Source organism: Oncorhynchus mykiss, chromosome 8 (assembly GCF_013265735.2).
Source record: "Oncorhynchus mykiss isolate Arlee chromosome 8, USDA_OmykA_1.1, whole genome shotgun sequence".
Lineage (NCBI taxonomy): Eukaryota > Metazoa > Chordata > Actinopteri > Salmoniformes > Salmonidae > Oncorhynchus > Oncorhynchus mykiss.
The window spans coordinates 57,791,525-57,815,581 of record NC_048572.1 but is presented as its reverse complement, the minus strand read 5'-3'; the positions used below and the strand labels follow the sequence as shown (position 1 = coordinate 57,815,581).

The following is a 24,057-nucleotide window of genomic DNA, read 5'->3' as shown; positions in this document are numbered from 1 at the left end:
TGGTGAAAATCACATACCCTGCAAGCACCAGGTTCATGGGTGTGACTGATGTAGCTGTGGTGAAGCTGCAGGCTATGGTTGTGGTGAGCCTGTAGAAACAACTTTGAGCAGCCATCATATTGTGAGTAAAACCACTTCCTTTCTCGATCTGTGCAAGCTGGGCCTTCAGTGCAGTGTCTAGCCCTCCCTTTCTTTCTCTCTGAATAGGTCACTCTTGGATAGTGGCACATACTTTTCTTTTGCTTCTTTAGTCGTTTGTGGGTTTTTTTCTTATTTTCTTCAGGTCGGCCAGATGTCTAGGGTCTTTCAGTCTGTTCCTTTCTTGTGGAGTGAGTTTGGGTGGACCATACTTGGAATATTCCTCCCTCTAGGAACTGTGCTTCCTTTTCCCATCCAATTCTATTGTTCTCTCATGTCGCTTGTTGCTGCTGTTGTGTCGTCCACCTCCTTCATCAGAGTCCCCTTGAGGATAATTGTGGTCGCTTCTCCATTTTCTTCTGTCAGTGGTATGAGAGGTTAGACCTGTATATAGTCGCCCGGGGGTCCTCTGGGTTGATTTTCATACAGCCGCAGGGCAGTGGGGAGTACTCCTGTTCTGCCTCTGTCCTGACTAATTCCTTTCCTCCCGCATTATATTGCTCTCTCCAGCTTTAGTTTGGTCACGGTAGCCTTGTTCATGAAGATCTGCCCTTCCAGCATCATCATTCCTATCACAGTTTCTGATACCAGGGGATTCTTCTTTATGCCCTTCTTTTTGTCAATTTTTCTTGTCTGAATTATCTCCTTGACTATATCCAACATAGGAGCAATGTAGCCTGTACTATGTAGACTATCTCCTCATTCTGGTTTGACTGTGCCATGGTGCTCCAGCTTTTTATTTAGATACTCTGCATGTAATGTGTTTTCCCATTTCGTTAGGGTTATCCTAAAGTGGGTGTAATATGTGTGAATATGTGCATATAAATTCTTCTCTATCCCCTTTCAGCGTGTGTTAAACAACAGTAGGTGATACTGTAATCCTAATTCTACTCACTTATTCCAGGCTATAGTAAATGGTTCTACTAAATTCAAATATATTTCACATACGGGCCTCACAGAGACAACCCCATGATAGACTTCAATTCCTAATATTATATCTTAAGGGTGAAGAGTAATAGTAATATGTTATTCACCAGTGTCCCCCTGGTGATAGCATCACAAAGTCATTTTCTATGAAAATCTCTACGGAACACAACTTCCTTGTAATAATTGTACTGGTATATTAAAGGTTGTACATCTCCTATACTGTCCAATGGGAGGAAAGTGTCACTAACAAATATGTTCAACCAAATAACTTCTGTCCTACTCCTAACTTTTTATTCCACCATTGGGCCATTACCTAATAAAAAAGAACTTTAATCCACAAACAAAACAAACAAATGAAACTAACAATGTACTATTAATAAACATTTGTTTATCTCCTCACCCACTGCGCACTCACACCAAACACATAAGGACAGACAACATATTATTTCTATCTTCCAGGTGTCATTCTGTTATCGCCTGTTCTTAATACATGTAACAGATAACACACATTGACATACAGCAATTACCACACATTCATTGACTTATACATGCACATTTTAGGTTCCTTTGTTTTTATAATTACAAAGAGGGATGTGGTGCTTTTACATACCAGCGAAACACTCAACACCCACTTCTTCTAAATTACAGACTTCAATATAACAGGTGTCTGTTATGCCCTTCTGGCAAGCTTGTTTCAGAGAAAAACAGACACTGTCTCTCTGTCTTGCTATAACCATTCAAAATTTGGCCATGTTGTCAATCCAGCATGAATTCTGCCACACACTGGTCCCTTTTCCCCTCGTAATTTAGCCTACTGTTCTGATTTGGTGGTGCACATGTAGCCTATAACTTGTTTTAGAGAAATGTAATATTGTAAGAGCTTTCATTGTCTACTTATATGCCCCCTTTATTTATCCTCCGGTTCTGACTTAGTGTACAGGGAGAATACTATCAGAACGACCCATGTTCTGAATCCTGTCGCTGTATATTTCAAAAGTGCTGAACAAATAGTCATATTGATTTCGTCCATCCTAGCTCGCTCATTGTCTTAATCTCAATTACAGATTGCCTCTTATCCGCTCGTCGTCCCCTAATGCCATAGTTTGTACATCTCAATTGTCAATAGAACCACATTTGTTTAATCAAGTCAGCCATATCCACTATATTATCTAAAAATGGAAAGAGCATTGACGACGGGGAGAAAAAAATCAATGTACAATGGAGATATGGGTTGGGGCTTGTGGGTCTGGGCAAGTGTGATGCTTGTATAATGTCGTCGTTTGTATGTGTATGTTTTGTATTTTATATAAAATATCAAACCCAATCTTTTAAAAAATAAGAGAGGAACCTAAGGCTGAAAACCTAGCGTGGGTGGATTTCCCAGAGTTTCCTGTTCAGCAACTTGCATCTGAAGAAACCACAGACATAAACTGCAAAAAAAAAAGAAACGCCTTTATCTTTCAACATCCAGCTCTGACAGCTGTAGCAGTTTAGTGTCAGTTCATGCTAGTCCTCCAGAGATGACTAACGCCACCTGCAACATCACCCACTACAGGTACCCTCTCTTCACAGCCACCTACAGTGTCGTGCTGGCCCTGGGTCTTCCCCTCAACACCCTCTCTCTCTGGCTCCTGTTATGCCGCTTGAGGGTCCGCTCGGTGCCCTTGATCTACATGGCCAACCTGGCCCTCTCAGACCTCCTCTTCACCCTCTCCATGCCCTTCCGGATCCTGTACTATGCCAGGCGCCACTGGCCCTATGGACACCTGGCCTGCATCGTCTCTGGGACTCTGTTTAACGTCAACCTCTACTCCAGCTCGTTCTTCATCATGTTTATTAGCGTGGACCGGTTCCTGGCTGTGGTCTATCCTCTGCGCTCACGCCCACTGAGGAGGATCGGTGTGGCTTGTAAGGCATGTGCGGCCGTATGGGTGTTGATTGGTGCCATGGCGGTGCCAGTGGCACTGACTCACCATGCCAGACAGAACCAGTGCTTAGGGTGGAGTTGCTTCGAGGGCTACACTCAGAATGAGTGGCACTTTGGGTTCAATATCATCTGCGTGGCTGCTATCGTGGGAAATGTCATTCCGTTCGCTGTCATCGTGGGCTGTACGGTGGTCGTGGTGCTTAAGCTGAGAGTGCAGAAGGCCTCCTCATCCTCTATGGATAAGAGCCAGATGGTGTGGCTGCTTGTGATCAACCTTTTGATCTACACAGTGTGTTTCATCCCCTTTCATGTTGCAGTAGTCCTATATGGGCTCCACAAGCTACGATTCCTTCAATCCCAGTTCCCCTTCTTTGACTTCCTTATTGGAACTATCTGTTTGGCTTGTGCAAACAGCTTCCTGGATCCTCTCATCTACTACTTCAGCTCCAAGATTCTGAAGATAGGGAGAGGGAATACAGGAACTTGAGTTTAATTCCATGGTTCTGCCTAGTTCTGCCTCGTAGTGGAGGACTGGCATTAGTAGTGGTGAGAATGCTAGAGATGGTCTTAAACAAGTTAATGGTGGACTTTGTTGTTCTTACATCTTCTATACTGTATTCATGTGTGCGTGTGAGAAGTCAAATGACAAATGGAAGGCAATTAGATTGGTTAGGGTGTTGACTTAAGAAGCACCCTCATTTGTCTGGGGAACGAAATGTCAGTTGTGGTGTGTGCTTGTGTGTGTGTGTTCGTGTGGCAGGAAAGGGATGTCACTAATAGCCCTTGAAGTACCGTAGATACATAATTAATGTACCAAATGTTGCATATGACTGTTAAATTGTAGCTTCGTCCTTTATTGTGAGATTTTATAAAGCCGTTTTATAAACCTGTTGATTGTCTTCCTCTGAAGGGAGGATGTAGTTGAAACGTAGCAATGTTATTTTCTCTGATTATTGGTCATTGGTCTGACTTCTGTGCTTGGATTTGCCGCAATTGAATGACAGATTGTGGGAATGTTTATTTTTATATAAGAAATATATTCAATGTTTATTTAGCCTTTGTATTCTCATGTGTCATTCTGTTTCTCTAAAACACGCACACAGGACAATGAACATGAAAAAGATAAAAGCAGTGTAGTTATAGATATTATGTAGATAAGCAGTGTAGTTTAATTGTTTATTCATTAGGTACTGTGGTAGGATAGGCTATTACAAGTCAAATGACAGTACAGCATGGCGAGTCAGAGAAGGGGACAGATCATGAAAATATACATCATACGGTAGGTCCCTTTTTAAAACAGCAACAGAATTCCTTCATATCATCCAGTATAGTAAAAAAAAATGTTAAGAGAGCAAGACAGGCAAGCAATGCAGAGATAGATCAGGATAGCAGGTATGGAACCTGGCTACAAGGATTCAACTGCAGACAAGAGGCTGAACCCACTAGACAGAAGGAAGAGGACAACCACGTCCTAATGCTCCACCCTTCTCCTGAAGTGTTCACTTGCACACAGAATCAGGAAGTAGCCAAAGACACGCAGAAAGAAAGAGTTGAATTCTAAAACCTGTCCCACCGTAGGTAAATTTATAAAGCTAGATCCATCCCCAAATATGCCTAAGTAACACTCTCACAACTCCACATAGCATTACTGACTATATATATTTGGTTCCGTTGGCCCATTGAAAGCACTGCTACTTCAGTCTAAGCCATGTGAGAGCCAGACAGAGTCAATGAGTGGAAGATACCACGAAGAGGGACAAACCATAGAGAAATGATCAGTCAATCACAAAACAAGTTTAGATAAAAAAAATCTATGCATATACAGTATATATTGCTTATAGGATAATACATATACACAATTCATGATTTACATAACAGGCAAAAACGTTTAAATATACGAGGTATGTTTCGGGCATTTCTGGACAACAAGAAATCATCATGGGTTCACTTTGGTTGAACCGAGAGACCAATAAAAACACGTCTGTCTGCACAGCGCATGAAGCAGCATTATGCCCATTTCTCTTCACTGTTACGCACACTGCACAGGGTTACAAAGAGAAGAAAAGTAAAATACAGAAAGGATAAAACATGCCAACTCAATCTGAATAGATTGAAGTAAAAGCCCGAGACAACTCATCTGATTATGCTGGCGTCGACCTCAAATTAAGACATATCAAATCCCAAAGAAACATCTGTGCAACATGACATTAAAACCCGAGGAACAAAAAAGCTAAGGATTCACTGCATTACCGGCATTATCAAACTATACAGACCATTGGAATACAAAAACAAATAAAACCAACACCAGAGCAGTAAACAACCCTTCAACTTGGGACAAAATAAGGAATAAAAGAAAACATTAAAACCAATAACTATTTGGACAAACAAAATCTTTTTAAAGTGCAATATAACGCCTAAGGGAGGTGCGAGGTATGGTTTAAGAGTTGGCTTGGTGGTGTAGGGAGGCCATCTTGCCATCTTCTCCCTCGGAAAAGTTAGACCCTGTCACAGATCACCGTCTCGACAACAAAGGTGTTCTCAAAGTGACGGATGCTGTGGCAGTTCCTCGCCTCGCGCTTGTCGATGCCTGGAGAGAGGGATGGAGAAGAAGAGAAGATAGGTAAAAGCTTACATCCAGCGTTATCATGTTCAATTATGTTTTACCTATAACAAACTTTTGATATATGGTTTGGGATATCTATTGTGCTATTGCTGTGCTGGTTTACAGAGGTACTGGCCACTCCCCATTTGTGTTCATATATCCACATATTAGGCGCCTAATAACCATTATGATACAGTTTATGAACAGGCATCCTCATAACACTAGATAGCTATAGCCCACTGCCTACCTCACTCACTGTTACCATGACTACCGGTACCAGCCTCATCTTGGATCAATGGAGTCGCCTATCAGTCCATATGTGTTCAGTGTCAAGGAAGCATGTTACATCAATGCTCTGGTTCTATAACTGGCCAATCACAGAGCCACACGGAGTTAATTCCTACTGCGCAGCACTTCCTTCCCCACGCACACTGCCTGATGGTGTGTTGGAGAAATGACTCACAAACACACACGCTATGTCTCTGACATGATAATCATACAGGGGTGTGTGTGTGGAAGTTTGCCAAACAACTCATATTGTGGGAGGCTAGCGCCTGGCGGAGCCCACACACATACACGTATGTGCATGCTCTCACACACACACGCACTCCCTGTCTGAGCCCACACAGGAAGCTCCGATATCGACATGGCCATCTCCATTTCCTCTGCGATGATGGGTTTCACGTGGAGGCTTCTTGACGGTCAGTGTTCCTCCCACCACACAGTCAATCAACCCACGGATTCTCTGTTGACTCAGTGACTACTGTGAAAACACACACTCTTCTGTTCTCCTCTCCTCTGTACAGGAGAGGAAGTGTCTAACTGATAGCATAGCACTTACATGCATCTCACGTTGACAAGGACATCAGTGTGGGTGTAAGTGCGAAATTGTACACGGGTGTGTGAGAGAGGGAAAAAGAATATATGTGTGTGTGTGTGTGTAGTACTTACGTCGGCGTGCGTCGCGTCGGCGTTTGAGGCGGTAGGTGTCTTTGCCGTAGCAGAGCCGGTGTATGAAGGGCCCCAGCTGTCTCATGTTCCTCACCCTCCCAGTCACCACCATCTCCTCCTGGATGATGTAGGTCTGGGGCAGATATGTCCCCCTCTGTTGGAGAGGGAGACAAACACACTTTATATCACAGGGCGTACACAGATTAAGTCATATGACCGCAGTGTTCTACTGCAGGATACACACGCAAACAAACACCCAAGCAAAATGTCTCTCTGAAGGATACACACACACACTCACATACCTCTGACAGACATAACACAACAGCATACCTTGACATTGACCAGCAGCTCCCACAGGTTCCGCGGTGGCATGACCAGGGTGGTGTTGAGCTCAATCACGTAACACTTGTCCAGGGCAATGTCATGGTACGCAGTCAGACCCTGGAATTAGAAATGACAGCAACATTTGTATCATCAATTCCGAGGTATTGAATAACTTTTTACCTTTGAGTAGCAGAAAGGTATTTGCTAACCACGTCTTGCAGCAGAGTTGGAGGAAGGAAGTGTCAGCACTCCAGTCCAGTCTGACACTTCCTAACAGAAAGGGTCTCATAAAACGTTCATTGCCTTGTAGACACATTCTTCAGAATCATATGCTCATATGTATACCAATTGGCAATGGGTGAGTCTTCTGGTACAAAATGGCTACCTTGTATCATACTCCACATTGGCTGTGTGTATTGACATAGGGATGACTGAGGTTCCCTTGGCTCTTACCCTATGGAAGTCGTGGATGATGTCTGCTGGGTCGCTCCCTCCAAAATGGGGTACGGGCACACTGATCTGCTCGTAGTTGTCGTCCAGGTAGATGCCCACGTTCTCCTCCAGCTCCTGTCTGCCGTGCATGGGGGCATGCACAGAGTCCTCATACAGAACCCTACAGTGGAACAGACTGTCCTCAGGAATCTAGAACACACAGGGAGAACAGATCAGAATAGGGTTAGGATAGTTAGGGGGATATCTATCTGTGGTATATCTATATCATTGGTTCAATCAGAACCAATCTGTCTGTATGATTGAATATGTGAGGTATGATGTAGCAGGTAGTAGTAGCTACTACTGGTAGTTGTACAGTAGTATAGGTTAGCAAGGTGTGTGAGGCAGTATGTAAAAGTAATACTATTTGACCTGTAGTATGAAAAATAAGTGACTAGTGGTAGTTGTGTAGTATAGTTGTATTATAGTACCTGTGGTATGAAGTAATAGCGATAGACATATATGGAGGCCAGCACCAGTCCTGACATGAACACCACCAGGCCAAAGGTGGGACAAAGCAGTCCATTCAGATGAGACTTCTTGGGCCTCAGAGGAAGAACCAGCTCCTGGTGGAAGAAACAATACACAGGTCAGTCCTACAGGCCAATGTTAGATAAGAGTGATAAGAATTATCGGCAGGATGCTTCCACTATGAAACTGCCGTTTCCGCTTCACTCAAGTAGCTAAGCAGTGATCTTCACCCAAGAAGAAAAGCAGGACTGTGAAATCATCAAGTTCATCTGAGCAGAAATAATCAGTCATATAATATCTTAAGAGTGAACTCCTTACACAGCGACACTTTCCTGTGCTACACCCTACCAAGCCATATCTTGCTTGCTTAGTCTGTGATGAGATGACTCTGTCCTTGCCAAGTGGTTAGTCAGGGAGGAATTCTCCAAGACGTACTGTAGGCTGAAGATGGCTCCTCATCCCAACAGCCCACCCACAGTCTATCAGCCCTACCGTCAGTCTGTTCGCTATTAGCGATACGCTAGTCGCTAGCTAGAGACGGTACCCACACACGGTTGCTAGGGACTACGGAGGATCAAACGGGATGAGACGGATTGTGTTGTGTGTGCCGAGTGACGGCAAAGGAGGCTGGCACGGTTGTCTGGGAGCTCTATTCATAGACCTCTACTTCCAAGTGCCTTATTTATAGCTGTGACAGCTGTTACATCACCACCTCCGGTAGGAGGGAGATCAGAGCGATTGCGTGGAAGAGGAATCTCAAGCCGGAGATGGTATTCATAGGCTTTATACAGATTTGGTATATACACAAATCCTATGAAGCCTTTGCAAGAATCCCCTGTCTCCCACCCAATGTAGGATATTTATAAATCTGATGGAGGGTAGAGTTATCTAGCTCAAAGACCTACAGTTGCTCAGAGTTTGACAGTCCAACTGCAAAACTCACAATGCATTTATTCTGCCACCTGTAGAAATACAATTCTATGTTTGCCACAAATGGCAGGAAAACACTATACTATCCAGGTGTTCTCTAACGACACAGACCTACAACTGTGGTGTCAACGCTAACAGAAACAACACTAAGAGTCAACACTTGGCAAAGGCTTTTTTTAATGCAAATCCAGTATGGCCACCCTTTTAGCAGCTCTCTGACAGTTATGTAACCAAATGCATATGTCTTATGACTCTCTACAGTGTGACTTCGTTTCTTTCCTCATCTCCTTTCCTTCATCTGGCTTGAATGAACAGAACATATGAAAGCCACCCGAAGTAAACCTATATTGTACCTACCATATTGCACCTGTAAAGTATTATCAGTATTAGGGTGATCATGACACAAGGAAAACAAATCACATTACACTATGTAAATAAATGCATTGCGTCCTCATTTACATTAAAAAAATAATAATAATACAACAACCCCACTGCGCAGGTGGCCCTCACGCGCTACCTTCTGGATTGGCCGGGGAAACCACTTCGGTGACGTAACCATAGCGCAGCAATAACGTCTCCATTTGTATGCACAATTTGCATCGTAATTATTGATGTGATGTAACTTCACAATATCAACCTATAAACGTTTTGTCTTGAAAGCTTTCGATAAACATAACTATTATTCGACTTAAATTGTATAGGAGAGCCTACGATTCGTGGCTACATCTGTGGTGTATTCATTACGGCAACTGCAAACAGCAAAACGAGAGTTTCTATTGGACTAATTAAGGTAAGTCCCGGCCCATTTCGTTCAGTTTAAGAAACGTTTTGCAACAAAATCAGCGGAATGAATACACCCCTGCAGTGTGTCGTGGTCGTGCACCCCCCCCCCCCCTAAGAAGGTGACGTAATGTCAACATCCTTCGGCTGTGCTGTCTAGCTTGTATCGGTTTTAAAATGTTACTTTTGGATCCGTGTTTCCAACGCTTTCACTGCAACAGTGTATCATTGCTGGTAACAATAGTACAAATAATACTAACAATAAATGATGTTGTGGTACTATATGCAAATTGACCTACTGCTGCTTTTAGTTCTGTTTTGGAAAAATAGCCTTGATATAATCTAATTATTGCATCTTGGTCAGAAAAAAAAAATCCCTCTTTCTCCACAACGGTATGTCAAAACACGCAACATAGAAAAGAGATGCTGAACTCACGTGTTCATAGGGCATGAGAATCTCGGCTTTGTCTCCATCGAGCTCCTTATCTGCTTTCTGCGCCGAGACCGACTGGAAAGTAATCTTCACCATCTTCACTTTGTCTATCTTTTTCAATACACTGACTTCCTCATTCGATGCTGGTTGATTATATAGTTGCACTGTTCTCTCGCCCCCGTCCTATCAAGATCCTTTCTGACCTCAGATAAGCGTAGCTGTGACGAACAACCGCATGTGGGACTCGAAAAAAATCATACCCTTATCACTTTTCAAAATAATAGTCGACATCCATATGAGGTTGATTCAAATGTTGCTTTTATTAGCCTGTTCTTTATGTTATTGTGTTTTATAATAATTGAGTTTGTATAGATATTGCTGTATTTATTGCTGTATTTATAACAATTTGCACCTAAATGGACGTTTTTCACTGCATGAATTAGATTCCGAATATGGTGTTTATTTGCAAGATTCGTTAGGGGACCTTTATTTTGAAAGTTTGCACCAGATATGGGTATACCTTCCTCATCTTATTTTTAGCGCTTTTTCTCTTCTGATTTGCCCGAATAAACTCTGATCATCCGGAAGTCTATAATGATACGCCTATACAGGAATGATACTGAAATTATCTCTTTAATGACGTGAAATTTGATATGCGAGAGAACGCTATGTGAATGTTAACCACACATGTATAATCACTACGGAGTCTGAGTCTACACAGTGGGAAATTTACTTTGTGTTTAATTTAGCTGTTTAATTATTTTAAAGGCCATACTATAATGCATACGCATGAATAAACTATTCATATGAGATAACAACCCCTATAGCAATGTATTAGCTGTCTGTCTGTCAGATCGTAGCAATAGAGCGCAAATGGAGAAACATCTTCAATTCATTTCACAACTCTCAATAAAGATAAGCATTGGAGCCCATGTGCCAAAGGTTGAGTTGGCCTACAATAATATATATAAACATTTTGATTTTGTCATTTCAGCAGATGTTCTGTCTGGACGTACAGGCGTGAGTACATGCATTTATTTTTGTACTGGTCCCCAGTGGGAATCGAACCCACAACACCGGCATTCCAAGTGCCACGCTCCACCAACTAAGCCACATGGTGTTGAGAATACTTTCTTTAGCCTATTCAAGACTAAGGACGGACGATATGTGACACATTTTCCGATTCAAATTTGGCCTAATGTCCCATTCTGTTAATTGTCTTGAAATGGGTTGGAATTGGCCTCAACTTTGGACATGACATGTATTAAGTGCAATGGCCCACAACTAAACTTGAAATACACGTAAAGGTGACTAATTACGCAATGTGAGAATTGTCTGTTAATGTTGAACGATTCAATAGGCTAATGGTGTTTGCTAATGGTTTTGCAATTTGGTTGTGTTTGTTTGAGTCAGAAGGTACAATGATGAGTACAAAATCAAACATTTACAGGACACATTCAAAATGATCCTTTAGGAATAATGTTTACTTATTGTTTTATATTTCATAATTCCATAAATATCGGTTTTATGTGTTAAGTTATGATTAATTGTCTCTTTGCGATTTCTTGTTATAATTTAATTTCCATCTATCTTTTAAAGCATATTGGTCTCTGGAGCAGACTAGAATTGTGGGTTATAAAATAAAAACTTATTTCGGGCTGGGACAGACGCCAAATAATATCCCTCTTGTGGTCTAGCCAAATCCTCTCCCTCTGCAAAGAGGACAAAAGGCTTGATCAGCGATTGGCTGATTCGCAAGTGCGCTGAACAATCTCTTGCTCGCGCAGTCAGCCCCTCTATTCACATGTAAATGAGGCGTTATAAATACCTACTACTACTGGCACTATCGTTGCGCTTGAGGCTGCATAACAAATCTAGTACCCGTCTGCGCAAAAGTACAGCTCTGCTTTGTTTGCAGCAGGGACCGGCGGCCATCTGTCCCATTTACGGAGTGTAACGGTCGTGTGGATTTACCAAACCTCTGGCAGTGTCTGGGTTAAACATCAACAACATGGCCCCCACTCACAATATCAAAAAAGAACTGAGTAGAGACGAAGATGAATACTATGGCATTAAAGTGGACAGAAAGGTAGGCCAAAGTGACGATAATTGTCGTGTATTGAGTGGTCTTTGATTTGACTAAATGTAGCCTAATATATTAATGTGGCGGTGATTTATTTTATTTTTTTCTAGATCAGAAAGCCGTTGGTTGAGAAAAAGAGACGGGCTCGCATCAATGAAAGTTTGCAGGAACTCAGAGTTCTTCTCGCAGACACAGATGTATGTTTTTGCACATCTTATGTCACTTTATATCACATGCCCCCTCTCTTTGTGTAGCCTATTGTCGTTGCATTGTAAACGAGTTATTGACATTGTAGCCTATCAATATGCCATTCACAGTTACAATCAAAGATGGAGAATGCCGAAGTTCTGGAAATGACTGTAAAACGAGTGGAGAGTATCCTTCAAAACCAAGGACAAGGTAAACTATAGGATTATGCACTTATGCACATTGGACATTTTCACCCAACTGGTAGAATGTTGTTTGTGTAAGGCCTATGTTCAGTGTGTCTCATTTGTGTATCTCTCTAGCTCTGTTTATACCTGCCTCTAACATGCGTCCTTGATCCTGATCTTGATCTGATCTTGTCTGTTTACACTTATAAGATTTGATCACAATCAGATCACAATGCGTCTTTTAATCGTCTACACCTGTCAAAAAATGTGGGAAACATCAGAATGTGGACAGGATCAGGACCAATAATGAATGTTAGAGCCAGGTATAAACGGGGCTTCTGTTTGTGCTTTGTCAGAGGTAGACCCAGTGAACCAGGAGGCGAGTGAAAGGTTCGCTGCTGGCTACATCCAGTGCATGCATGAGGTGCACACCTTCGTGTCCAGCTGCCCGGGAATCGACGCGACTCTCGCGGCGGAGCTCTTGAACCACCTCCTGGAATGTATGCCTCTGAACGACGAGGACAGACTCCAGGTGATGCTCCAGGATATTATGGCGGACTGCTCCACTAATGGCAGCAGCACTTGGCCCAGTTCTGAGGGCATTTACGCAGCACTGGTCTCCCCTGGAGGAAGGAGCATCCCCAGCGAAAGCTCCTCAACCCTCTCCCCAGCGCCCTCCACCACCTCCAGCGATGACCTGTGCTCGGATCTGGACGAGACTGACTCTGAGCAGAGCCACATCTCTGTGGACGCTGAAAACCAGGATGTTCTGAACATGCCCAGAGTGGCCTATTCCAAGTCCATGTGGAGACCTTGGTAGAGCCAAATTACTGTAGACCTACAACTGTCAGTTACTAGAGGAATAGCCTAAAAAAGTTATTGTATATTGTGTTTTATTCTGTATATTTGAAGATACAATTCCTTGTAATCTTGTTAGACTGTTGGATGACAGAAGTAGGAATAGCATGAGAAGTGGGACATTATCACTACAATGACTATACTTGGTAATGCAAAGTCTGGTTGCAAGTAGGCTAGAGGTGGCATCATTTTAAAAAGCAATTTTTGTGTCTTAGCCAGAATTCTAGGTTGTACAGATGTAAATATGTATTTGTTGATAGTATGGCTGTATAGAAAGTACCATGTCCTAGTACACCACACTCAGTAATGCCGTGTTGTGTGTAAATTATTTTATTTGTGTAGGTTTAATCAAATAAATATTTTATGTTATCTGTAACATTGTAATAACAAATGTTTTTCAGACAAATTGTCATACACTGACGTAGTTAATTTCATTAAATTGATTTTCTCTTCATATTGGACTCAGTTTATCCTATTTACTCAGCTGTGAACATTTTCACATGAAGTAATGCACAATCTGTCTGTTGTTTCAGAGAAGTATATATTAGGGGGCTCCTGGGTGGCGCAGTGGTCTAAGGCACTGCATCTCAGTGCTAGAGGTTGTTTCAATTCCAGGCTGTATCATTGGGAGTCCTGTAGGGCGGTGCACAATTGGCCCAACGTTGTTAGGGTTTGGCCGGGGTAAGCCATCATTGTAAATAAGAATTTGTTCTTAACTGACTTGCCTAGTTAAATAAAATAAATATTGCTGTAGCACACTTCAAAAAACAGGGACCAGAAATGGTTAAATGCTTTCCTGCTAAACTAGCATCAAACAGTAATTCCACAGTAATCACATCTCAGCAATACACTGTGCCGTTTGTGTGTGTGAAGGTAGGCTTTGAAGTTTAATATAGGACTACTTTAGCACAGCTGGACCAGTGGGCCTTTATCAGGTGAGAATGTCTGGGTTTGGCCGTCTTGCCTGGCTAACCAAACTCCTTGCTCTGGTCAAACGCTAAGCCATGCCCACGGACGCTAGTTTCTTCTCCTCAATGAGTCTAGATCTGAGTTCCTCCCCAATGATTTCAACACCCTTAGCGGAGTTGCCAACAACCAGATGTATCCGGTTTTCAGGGATACAGCTAATTCAACCTAGTTTCCTTTTCTACTAAGAAACGGATGTCGGAACTCCGTTCAGACGTTTTAGAACTCAGCTAGGCATTTCCATTTTCGCCTGCCATGTTAGGTTAGAGTTCTAGAACCCACACATTCAAACCATTCTGATTAGTCCCAGAAACCGATGGGTTGGGCCAAGCCAGAACAGTGGGTAAAGCAGAGTTTTTAAATTCTCTAATTGGTTAGAAATTATTAAATCGCTGATTACTTTGTTTTGTACAACACATCTCATTTTGACATCACAAACGACTTCTGGTGGCAGTCTAGACTGAAGTATGTAGGGAACATAGAGCAGTGGAAATAATTCATTTTGAGTCGTCAGGCAACTTCTTCTCAACAATGCAGTGTGAGATCTGGCACCTGGTTCATTTGATGGCCTTCATTGGTATTCTGACAGCGTTAAATTCCTCCTTGAAATTTGACAAGCAGTAATACTACTAGCTACTTAGCAATTTCATGAAGTTGGCTTTAGATACCCCGGATATGTTCCCAATCACCCAACCTCATAACTAGCTACCAAGAAGGCATTTCAGGCTATCAATCAAGTTAGTGTAGCCAGCTTGACTAACTATCTTAGCTGGCATGCCTGTGGGCAAGGTTGCTAGACTTTAGAAAAACAAGCAATAACTAAATGTACTGAATCTTCCCAGAATGCTAGCAGTAATGCAGAGATGATTTTGTTTATTTAAAAAAGAACCACAAGTCAGGGGGATACAGACAGCTCAAGAGGTATGCTTAGAGTTAAGCATAATGATTATGGCTCTAGATTGCAGGAAAAGCTATTTGAATTTTTTTTTAAATTCTGAGACTTACAGATCACAGCATATGTGACCACCCTCACATATGTTGTGCCTTCTCATATTTTTGGGCTGCATGATCTCAGACATTTGTATTATTTCATTTAACTAGGCAAGTCATTAAAGAACATATTCGTATTTACAATGATGGCGTACCTTGGCAAACCCTCCCCTAACCTGGACCAATTGTGCTCCGCCCTATGGGACTTCCGATCACAGCCGGTTGTGATACAGAACAGGATCGAACCATGGTCTGTCTATATTGACGCCTCTAGCACTGCATTGCAGTGCCGGAGACCGCTGCGCCACTCGGGAGCCATTGAACATGTGCTTAGTGCCGAACAGGTAGATGGACACCAAACTAATATTTCTCTCTGCTCACAGCTTTTCTTCTATCCCTTTCAGACAAAACTGGCACTCTTTTAAGAAGTAGACCGTTTTAACATGAAAGATGTCGCAGCAGCACACCACATCAAAGGCACCTAAAATCAATATCAAAGCCCCTCTCCTCGGTTCAGTGCCCGGCCTGTAAAGTGACATTTTGGATGTTGCTCTGATGTCCTCAAGTGTCACTTCTGACACATCGATATTTACTTGTCGCTGCCCCATACACAACGCAGCGTGCGTGTTGGTTTGTGACAACTCAACAAATAGGCCTACTCTGTAACATAGTCAAGCCAAGGTGGCTCAATAACGATTGGATAAATGGTATTTTAATTCTGTACCTGAAATTCACATTATTTGGAGACATTCACAGACTGTTTTCAGTTTGTGATGGAGCCGACTCCGGATTAGCGGAACCCCAGAGGTGGCGTCACAGCAGGAGGGGAGTTGTCCAGTTTCACACCTGATCCTCAAATTGGGAGAGGTGCGAACTGCGAGGGATGTGAATTACGGTGGTCGCTTTGATCCACGCTGCTAATAGCCGTGGGAGAATTTTCCCCACCGTCTGTCCGCCTGTCTGCCTTCCTGTCCAGTTTCCACTGATAATCTAGCCATGCTATGGGTTTTTATTTGCAAGCATGAGGATTTTATGTGACCCTCTCCTCTTGCATTTTTAGGCAAATATTAAGTGTTCTTTCTATACTGCAGGGGGAAATGGAAATACTAAAATAGCCTACAGTGGTTGATAGGCCTATTTTGAAATGGCACACATTCGAACGTGTAGGCCTAGGCTACTGAAGTGAGCATATGGCCAATTCAATCAGTAGCCCATCTTTGTGTCAGAGACCTCTATAAACCCAGAACGCTCCGACTTAAACTCCAATTCAGCAGCTCTGCAAGTTAGAATGTCAAAATACGTTCCTTGAACACCAAATATTGAGGTTCGCTGAGAAACTATTTCCATTTACTCACTCCCATTACATTTACTCACTCCCAGTAAATCCAAAAAAGGTCCAAAGATAAATGTACATACAACCGAAAAAATGCCTCTTCGGAGCCGTTGTAGACTTCCGACCTGTGCGTTTCCAAATACCGAGCTTGGAGGTGCCGAATAGGCATCGTTTTAGGTTGCTTGTCAATTTTATATTTAGACCTTTTTGGAAGTACATACTGGTCGTAACGAGAGTAAATGAAGATAGTTGCTCAGTGAAAATCCATACTTGGTGATCAAGGAACGTATTTTGACATTATAACGCTTGCAGAGCTGCTGAATGGGAGTTTGAATCGGAGCTTTCTGGGTGTCAGAGAGGTCTCTAACGCACAGATACTGGTTCAAATGGCCAATCATCTCACCAAAGGTCAATTTCTGTAACTGCTCAAGTCGTTCACACAAAGTAGGCCTACTTATTACCGAGGTCCTCTCAATTCTCAAATTAAGAGCGTGCCATTAATCATCTACCTAAATTAACCTAATTAATAAAGAACTAAAACCACGATGAAAGAGTTGCAGTGAAATGATAGGAAAACCATAAAATGGGCCTTTTCGGTTAAAGTTATAGCAGGTTGTGAACGTCAAAATAAGCACTTGGGAGCGGATCTCCTTCTTTATAGACAATAGGCTATTTCCACTGAAAGGTAATAACCACTAGGCCTAATATCCACAATGGCCTGCTTCCTGAATAAACACAAACACGAAAAATGTACCCTAACATTTGGCATGAAATAAATACATGTAAATTAACCCCTACTTGATTTTATTACATTCCTCAAATTGTGATTTCATAAAGTAGCATAGAAAAGTGTGAATATATTGAAATCTTTCATTTTTATTTTGAAACATTGTCAACACAGAATAGCATTTTTTTTGTTTTCACAAAGAGTAGCCTAGAAAAGTGTAAATATATTGAAATCTTTCATTTTTATTTTTAAACATTGTCAACACAGAATAGCACTTTTTTTTTAAATGTCCACATTTTAGAGTGACTATCCAACAACACAATAAATACAGAAATATAGAGAAATACAAGACAATCTGTACAGAAATAATTTAGGAAAAGTGCAGGTCGACAATTTGTGTGTTTAGAGTGTTCGCACATTTTTTAAATGTTATGCTTTATCTTTGAAGAATAGACTTGACAAATGCCTTCGACATCTGTTCCAATTGCTTTATGCCCATGTAATAAACTACGCAGCTGTAAATGAGAACTTGTTCTCAACTGGCCTACCTGGTTGAATAAAGGTGAAATAAAAAAATTAAAAAGTGCTTTGATTGCAATACAGTTCCAAGGCCAGCAAGCCTGATAACGCTACAGTCCCAGTCGGTATTCAGGTAATAATAAGAAATTGCCCTCAACCACCGCAACAAACTGAGGAAAACCAACATACTTTCATATAGACCCTCATTGTAAAAGAGACAGATCGTTGTCGATCTTTTGTTAAATAACAAAAATGCTGAAAATATGCTGTGTTGTTCAGTGTACATGTAACCAGGTACAAAATCCTGACCCAGGGTTTGCAATGCTCCCAGGTAAGGAACTAAAGCCTACGAGAAGAGCCCTGTGGCTTCAGGCTATTCGGTGTGGGAGACGGGGAAATGTGGGGACCCGGGGTCCATGTAGGCAGGGGCACAACTTTGGTTTTAGAAATAGGTGTGTGTGTGGGGGGGGGGGGGGGGGGCATTTCTACACAATCTAATATGACCCTTCAGGGGTCACTTTTATTGTAAATAAGAATAGAATATGTTTCTAAACACTTCTACATGAATGTGGATTCTACAATGATTACGGATCATCCTGAATGATGAGTGAATAATGACGAGTAAGAAAATTATAGACTGGGGCATTCAAACATATCTGTATCAATTCATCATCATCAATAGTGTCTCTCAGGTCTTCCTCACATTTTTGTTTGACATGTTTAGTGTCATTGGAAAAACCTCTATCAATTTTAGAGGTTTGTCAGACTCCCTTAAAATAGTTTCAAGCTTCTGGATTGTCCAGTGTTTGCTGCACAGAGAGAATAAGAGCCAATATATTATGCTTGGTCCGAAAATGTGTTCGGAGGCTCCGAATGGATGGTGTGACACAATTGCGAAGCCTCCGAAGGCACGCAGAGGCCAAATTGCACTCTGCACTGCATCACTGTTCACCTCTCAAATGTTGTAACAATGCGGATGGCTCCGTATAGCTCTGCATTGACATGATTGTTGACGGTAGGTGAGGGCGGGAGGTCCTGTATAAACACAAACTCACTTCCTTGACAACTTCCTTCACAACAGCTCTGCGCTGCTCTGCGAAGCGCAAGAAGTATGAACGCCTGGACTTCTGCAGAGGCCGTGTCACCGTAAATGCTGCATGGCCAATGCAGACATCAGAATGACCGTGCTGCACCTTTAAAGTGTTGCATCTGCAAAAGTTCACCTTAGCGCCGTCACAGACCGGCCTTCTCTGGTTGCCTGACCCTGCTGAGACCCCTGTCACCACCTGATCCTGCTCAGATGAGGCATGACAAAGAATTACCTTGGTATACCTTTATACATTATATTGTCCAAGAATAGAATCAATGGTTCAATCATTGAAATTACCATTATTCCCAGGTCCCAGACTGTAGCCTAGCCATCAACTCAAGATGGAATGTTGTATCCATTCACTGGTTGTTATAATATACTGCAAAAAAAAAAATCACCTGAGCTCCATAGACTGGTATTCCCTGGCTGTCTGACCCTGCAGGGCCACCTGTCACCATCTGATCCTGCTAAGACATGATGAGCATAGTGTTGTGTACTGACTGTGCACCATGACAGTGAAGCCTGTAACATTAGAGCTGTACCAGGCCAGATAGAAAAGTAGGGAATTAGCTAAGGAAACTGACATAAATAACGTAACATTGCTCTGACTAACAAAAGCTCACATTGCACTTTCAAAAAACATCAGAATATCGGTCTTCAATTGTTTGGCTGCTGGTTTCATCGTTTGATTCAGGTCTAGTGTGATTGAGGCAAAAATAATAGCTAAAGTTAGTGAGCTCGTTAGCTAGCGAACGTTAGCCAACTTTTGGCTAGCTCAGGTGGTACATCAGCTGCCGAAAACTACCAAAGTCAATTTATTTCTGTTGAAACAGGACAAAACAAAGGGTTCAAAACCTTTCCAAACACACCTCAGCTGTTAGATACTGCTACCTGACAGATACAATAGATAGAGGCTAGAGCTGAACTGTCTGTGGTAGCTATTAGCTTGCTAGGTAGTTCAATCCCTTCAGACACAATTTCAGTCGAGAGGGGATGAAACATGTAACATTAATGCATTAGCTAAGGCTGCATGTCAGTCACACAAACTAAAAAAAAAATGTAACAGCAGTTGCCTTTCCAGCTACATCAGTCAAATAAAGAGTATCCACAACACACACAGACAACAGCTGTTTCTACATGCTCTATGGTGTCCTGTGGTCCTAAATTAAACTGCCAAACAGCCTGCCCGACCGCTCTGAGGTGTGCGCATGGTCTTAAAGCACACCCATGCTGCTTTTTGTATCACAGTGCAATGATAAAACTGGGGAGGGGACAAAAATGCAATTTCAGAAAGTGGGGTCATGCCCCCCCCGTCCCCAGTGAAAGTTGCACCCCTGCAAGTAGGTACACGTAGCTATATGTGTGGCAAACATTTCATCACAGGTAAGCCATTTAACCTGTTTAGTGTAGTCTGCTTAACTCCACTCACTACTTGTAGCTGTATAGTCTGTTTGTTTGGGTTGTTGGTCTTGGCGAGCTAGCTGTAGCACTCACTCATGTGACTGCTAGCTAGCACCGTCATGAAAAGAGGCTTGAGGGAAGCCCTTACAATTTTACGTCTTTCTAAGTAGTGAGACTGCTCGGGAGCAGGCAATGTTGAAAAGTAATAGACATGTTGTACTTTCCTTAAATGTAGTTTTGTAATTGACTAAAACAAGTAGACAAGAAAATTGCGTTTGAAAAATGTCAAGTTTTCCCTCTGAGCCAATAGGGTAACCTATATCCCAGGTAACCACCTATCTAATACCGACTGGGAAAATTATTAGTGTTGTGTTTGGGAAAGCTGATCCTAGGACACTCTTTCCTCAAATGCGCAAACATTGCCGCATGAGAGCGATGCGCGTAAGTTTATGACAGAAAAACGGGGGACGTCTTATAGAATGCCAGCAAAAAAAATACTATTTACATGTTGCTTATGAGTGCATTTCACACTACGTTTGGATTTTAAGGCTCGTATGAATGTCCTGTTTAATATTATGTTTGCGTCCTCATCGCAAATCAACTGCATTAAATGTTAAAAAAAAACAAACACCACCAGTAAAATGGCTCTTTGCTTAGCTTTTGCTACAGCCTATGTCAATGAGCTTTAGCATTCAGGCTAACAACTGCTGCATCCAAAATGTTTATTTTGCAAAGATCACAACCAAATATAAATCTTAGCGACTTTTCATTTAGAATTAAAACATCAATTGTAAGTGTATGAGAACCCAATAAAGTTATAAGTACTAAAAAGGTCAACCATGGCTATGTTGAATGGGCACAGATGGTGATGGCTTTCTTACTGCAGTCAAGAGTCACGCACATCTGTCAGTGTGTGGTGTACTGGAAAGGGCTCTATGAGAACATTCAACCACAAGCTAGAAAGCAACTTCTCTACAAGCCTCTTCTGCCACACCTTTTAGTCAGCCAACATAATAGACTAGAAATCCTGTAAGTGTTTTCAACAACAAACAGATAACATCATCATCATGTTATATATTGGATATGCAACAAAATATTTTGCTGTGTGACCCGGAGTTTTATTTTGGGAGCACTGTGGGCCTAGGAAAAAAGAAAGAAAATAAAGGGATGTAATAATGCTTCGCTCTAACGTATTTTCCCCGAGTGCCCTTAGAGTCATGGTTGCACCATTACCACAGCGAAAGCTTCCATTTCAATCAGTGCCTCGGGTTTCCCCAAAAGCATCTTAACGTTGAATTCATCGTTAGAACCATTAAGCACCATGGTGCTAACAATGAACTTAAGTCTTAAGATTCTTTTGGAAAACCGGGCCTACGTCAAAAGATCTGAACCATAATACCGGCGCAGCATTTTTATCTTCATATAGCGGGGTCGCTGGGACCGCATTTTACATTCATAAACCATGTCGTTATCCATTTGTTTACACTTCAGTCATGTTACCTCATTGGTTAGCTAGCTAACAACCTGGGAACGTTACCAGTATATCCAAACATTTGGGGGCATAGAAAGAAAGGAAAAGGGATAGCTTCTTCAGGAGATCAGGGACAGTAGAAAATCATGAATGTCAGATCTTCTGCCGTTTTTGAAGAGACAGTATACAATTTTCAATGTAATGCATCTCAATAGTGCTTTTACACAATGTAGAAACCTAATATTCCACACATTACTTTGTAATTTCAATGACAGTTATTCCTTTCAACATTTTGCCAGGGTGCAGTTGATAAATGAGAACTTGTTCTCAACTGGCCTACCTGGTTAAATAAAGGTTATATATTTTTAGCTTTTACAATAAATTCATTTCTTACATGTTACATTAGTTTTTAGGGAAAACCATGTCCCTCAAAAGTACATTGAATTCGTATAGGCCCAATATAGGCTGTATTACAATAAAACACAATATATTCTGGTGCTCCTACATTTCATGTGGTGCTCCTAACTTCTTTAAATTGGGAGCATCAGTGTTAAAATGTTGACGCTAGCCCCAGGGCTCTAAATTAAAACAAATAGAAGACTACTACAGTCAAAACGTTTTCAATGAAAACATTAATTTCAATAAGTGAAAAAACAATTGATAGAACATGAACTGTGTTGTGGACACACTAACTCACTCTTCTTTTTCTCCTCTCTCTCTCTCACACACACACACACTGAAAATGAATTGACCAGGTGGGATGTAACAGTCTGTATGTTCCCTGGTCTCTCAGGCTGTAGCAGAATTTCAATACAGTTTAGTTTGTTGTAGAAAAGGTTTGTACCCGCAGGGTGCAAGCGGTACTAGGCAGTCTAATATGGGGTGGCAGGTAGCCTAGTGGTTAGAGCGTTGGGCCAGTAACCGAAAGGTTGCTGGATCGAATCCTCAAGCTGACAATGTAAAAATCTTGTCGTTCTGTCCCTGAACAAGGCAGTTAACCCACTGTTCACCCGGTAGGCTGTCATTGTAAATAATAACTTGTTCTTAACTGACTTGCCTGGTAAAATAAAAAAAATGGTCTTGTATGGAACAGCTGAGGGTGGGACTTGGTGAATAATTGATGTCGCTTGAGAATGAGCCTTTTGCGGAGGTGATGCTGCTACAATTAACAGGGGCAGAATGGATGTGGCTGTTATGATCCAAGGCCAGAAGAGGGACAGGTGTCCATGTTAAAGGGCTCCTCGCCGGGCTTCCTGTAGGGGCTGACCTCCTCAGTCTCTGTGTCTCCCATATCCAGGCCAGGCTGCTCCTCAGACAACACCACCTCTGGAGTGTCCTCCTCACAGCCCACACTTAACAAAAAACAACACATTTCTGTTAGTTACTTTCAGACTTGCTTTTGACAAATGTGAATGGCTGCCTGTAGTGTAAAAGAGAGAGAGAGAAAGGAAGATCGTGATTGTGAGAACGAGAGAGGGGGGAAAGAGATAGAGAAAGAGAGCTCACCTTGGCGTCCATGACCTTGGGCAGCCCTCTTCTCCTCATCCAGGGGTGGACCTCCCCCAGTTCTATCTGCTGCTCCCCGGTGAAGCACGGCTGGCTCTTCTGCATCACACGTAGCTTCTCTCGGTCTTCCCTAAGCACACAGTCGATGCCCCTGAGTAGACCAAGGAACATACACACTCGGTATACTGAACTATGTGACTTATATGACCAGGTGAAAGACATACAGTGCCAGTCAAAAGTTTGGACACACCTACTCATTCAAGGGTTTTTCTTGATTTTTTAAAACTCTTTTCTACATTGTAGAATAATAGTGAAGACATCAACACTATGAAATAACACATCTGAAATCATGTAGTAACCAAAAAAAGTGTTAAACAAATCAAAATATATTTTATATTTGAGATTCTTCAAAGTAGCCACCCTTTGCCTTGATGACAGCTTTTCACACTCTTGGCATTCTCTCAACCAGCTTCATGAGGTCATATGGAATGCATTTCAATTAACAGGTGTGCCTTGTTAAAAGTTAATTTGTGGAATTTCTTTCCTTCTTAATGTATATGAGCCAATCAGTTGTGTTGTGAGAAGGTAGGGGTGGAATACAGAAGATAGCCCTATTTGGTAAAATACAAAGTCTATATTATGGCAAGAACAGCTCAAATAAGCAAAGAGAAACGACAGTCCATCATTACTTTAAGACATGAAGGTCACTCAATGCGGAACATTTCAAGAACTTTGAAAGTTTCTTTCAGTGCAGTCGCAAAAAA

The 24,057-nt window shown here is 42.0% G+C and overlaps 4 protein-coding genes across 6 annotated transcripts in view; 2 read left to right on the top strand and 2 right to left on the bottom strand.

Moving 5' to 3' along the window:
• Window positions 1-2,524: 2,524 nt before the first annotated feature.
• On the top strand, window positions 2,525-4,039 carry lpar5a (lysophosphatidic acid receptor 5a). The gene has a single exon (XM_021613122.2). The coding sequence runs from the start codon at window positions 2,586-2,588 to the stop codon at window positions 3,477-3,479; it is 894 nt and encodes a 297-aa protein (XP_021468797.2). The 5' UTR covers window positions 2,525-2,585; the 3' UTR covers window positions 3,480-4,039.
• Window positions 4,040-4,154: 115 nt separating this feature from the next.
• Window positions 4,155-10,197, bottom strand: LOC110530227 (integral membrane protein 2C). Its single transcript, XM_021613123.2, has 6 exons — window positions 9,979-10,197; window positions 7,793-7,927; window positions 7,323-7,511; window positions 6,876-6,986; window positions 6,546-6,699; window positions 4,155-5,579 (listed from the first exon to the last, which is right to left on the bottom strand). The coding sequence occupies exons 1-6, from the start codon at window positions 10,069-10,071 to the stop codon at window positions 5,488-5,490; spliced, it is 774 nt and encodes a 257-aa protein (XP_021468798.1). The 5' UTR covers window positions 10,072-10,197; the 3' UTR covers window positions 4,155-5,487.
• Window positions 10,198-11,730: 1,533 nt separating this feature from the next.
• Window positions 11,731-13,744, top strand: LOC110530224 (transcription cofactor HES-6). Its single transcript, XM_021613121.2, has 4 exons — window positions 11,731-12,064; window positions 12,169-12,255; window positions 12,376-12,457; window positions 12,789-13,744. Exons 1-4 carry the CDS (start codon window positions 11,987-11,989, stop codon window positions 13,250-13,252), a joined length of 711 nt encoding a protein of 236 aa, XP_021468796.2. The 5' UTR covers window positions 11,731-11,986; the 3' UTR covers window positions 13,253-13,744.
• A 3,708-nt stretch (window positions 13,745-17,452) lies between these two features.
• LOC110530223 (period circadian protein homolog 2) overlaps window positions 17,453-24,057 on the bottom strand; it is a 31,479-nt gene continuing 24,874 nt past the window's right edge. For all 3 annotated transcript variants that reach the window (XM_021613119.2, XM_021613118.2, XM_021613120.2), the window contains exons 19-20: window positions 23,294-23,444; window positions 17,453-23,139 (exon numbers count right to left, since the gene is read on the bottom strand). In XM_021613119.2, coding sequence (XP_021468794.2) covers window positions 23,128-23,139; window positions 23,294-23,444 — 163 coding nt within the window. In that variant the 3' untranslated portion in view covers window positions 17,453-23,127. The remainder of the gene's footprint in view (window positions 23,140-23,293; window positions 23,445-24,057) is intronic.

Excerpts from the sequence above, each read along its gene's own strand:
- lpar5a (XM_021613122.2), top strand. The coding sequence starts at position 2,586 with ATGACTAACGCCACCTGCAACATCACCCACTACAGGTACCCTCTCTTC.
- LOC110530224 (XM_021613121.2), top strand. The coding sequence starts at position 11,987 with ATGGCCCCCACTCACAATATCAAAAAAGAACTGAGTAGAGACGAAGAT. Across the intron at positions 12,065-12,168 it reads GCATTAAAGTGGACAGAAAG|ATCAGAAAGCCGTTGGTTGA; the intron begins GTAGGCCAAAGT and ends ATTTTTTTCTAG. Across the intron at positions 12,458-12,788 it reads CCTTCAAAACCAAGGACAAG|AGGTAGACCCAGTGAACCAG; the intron begins GTAAACTATAGG and ends GTGCTTTGTCAG.
- LOC110530227 (XM_021613123.2), bottom strand. The coding sequence starts at position 10,071 with ATGGTGAAGATTACTTTCCAGTCGGTCTCGGCGCAGAAAGCAGATAAG. Across the intron at positions 7,512-7,792 it reads GCTATTACTTCATACCACAG|ATTCCTGAGGACAGTCTGTT; the intron begins GTACTATAATAC and ends TGTGTGTTCTAG. Across the intron at positions 6,700-6,875 it reads AGCTGCTGGTCAATGTCAAG|AGGGGGACATATCTGCCCCA; the intron begins GTATGCTGTTGT and ends CCTCTCCAACAG.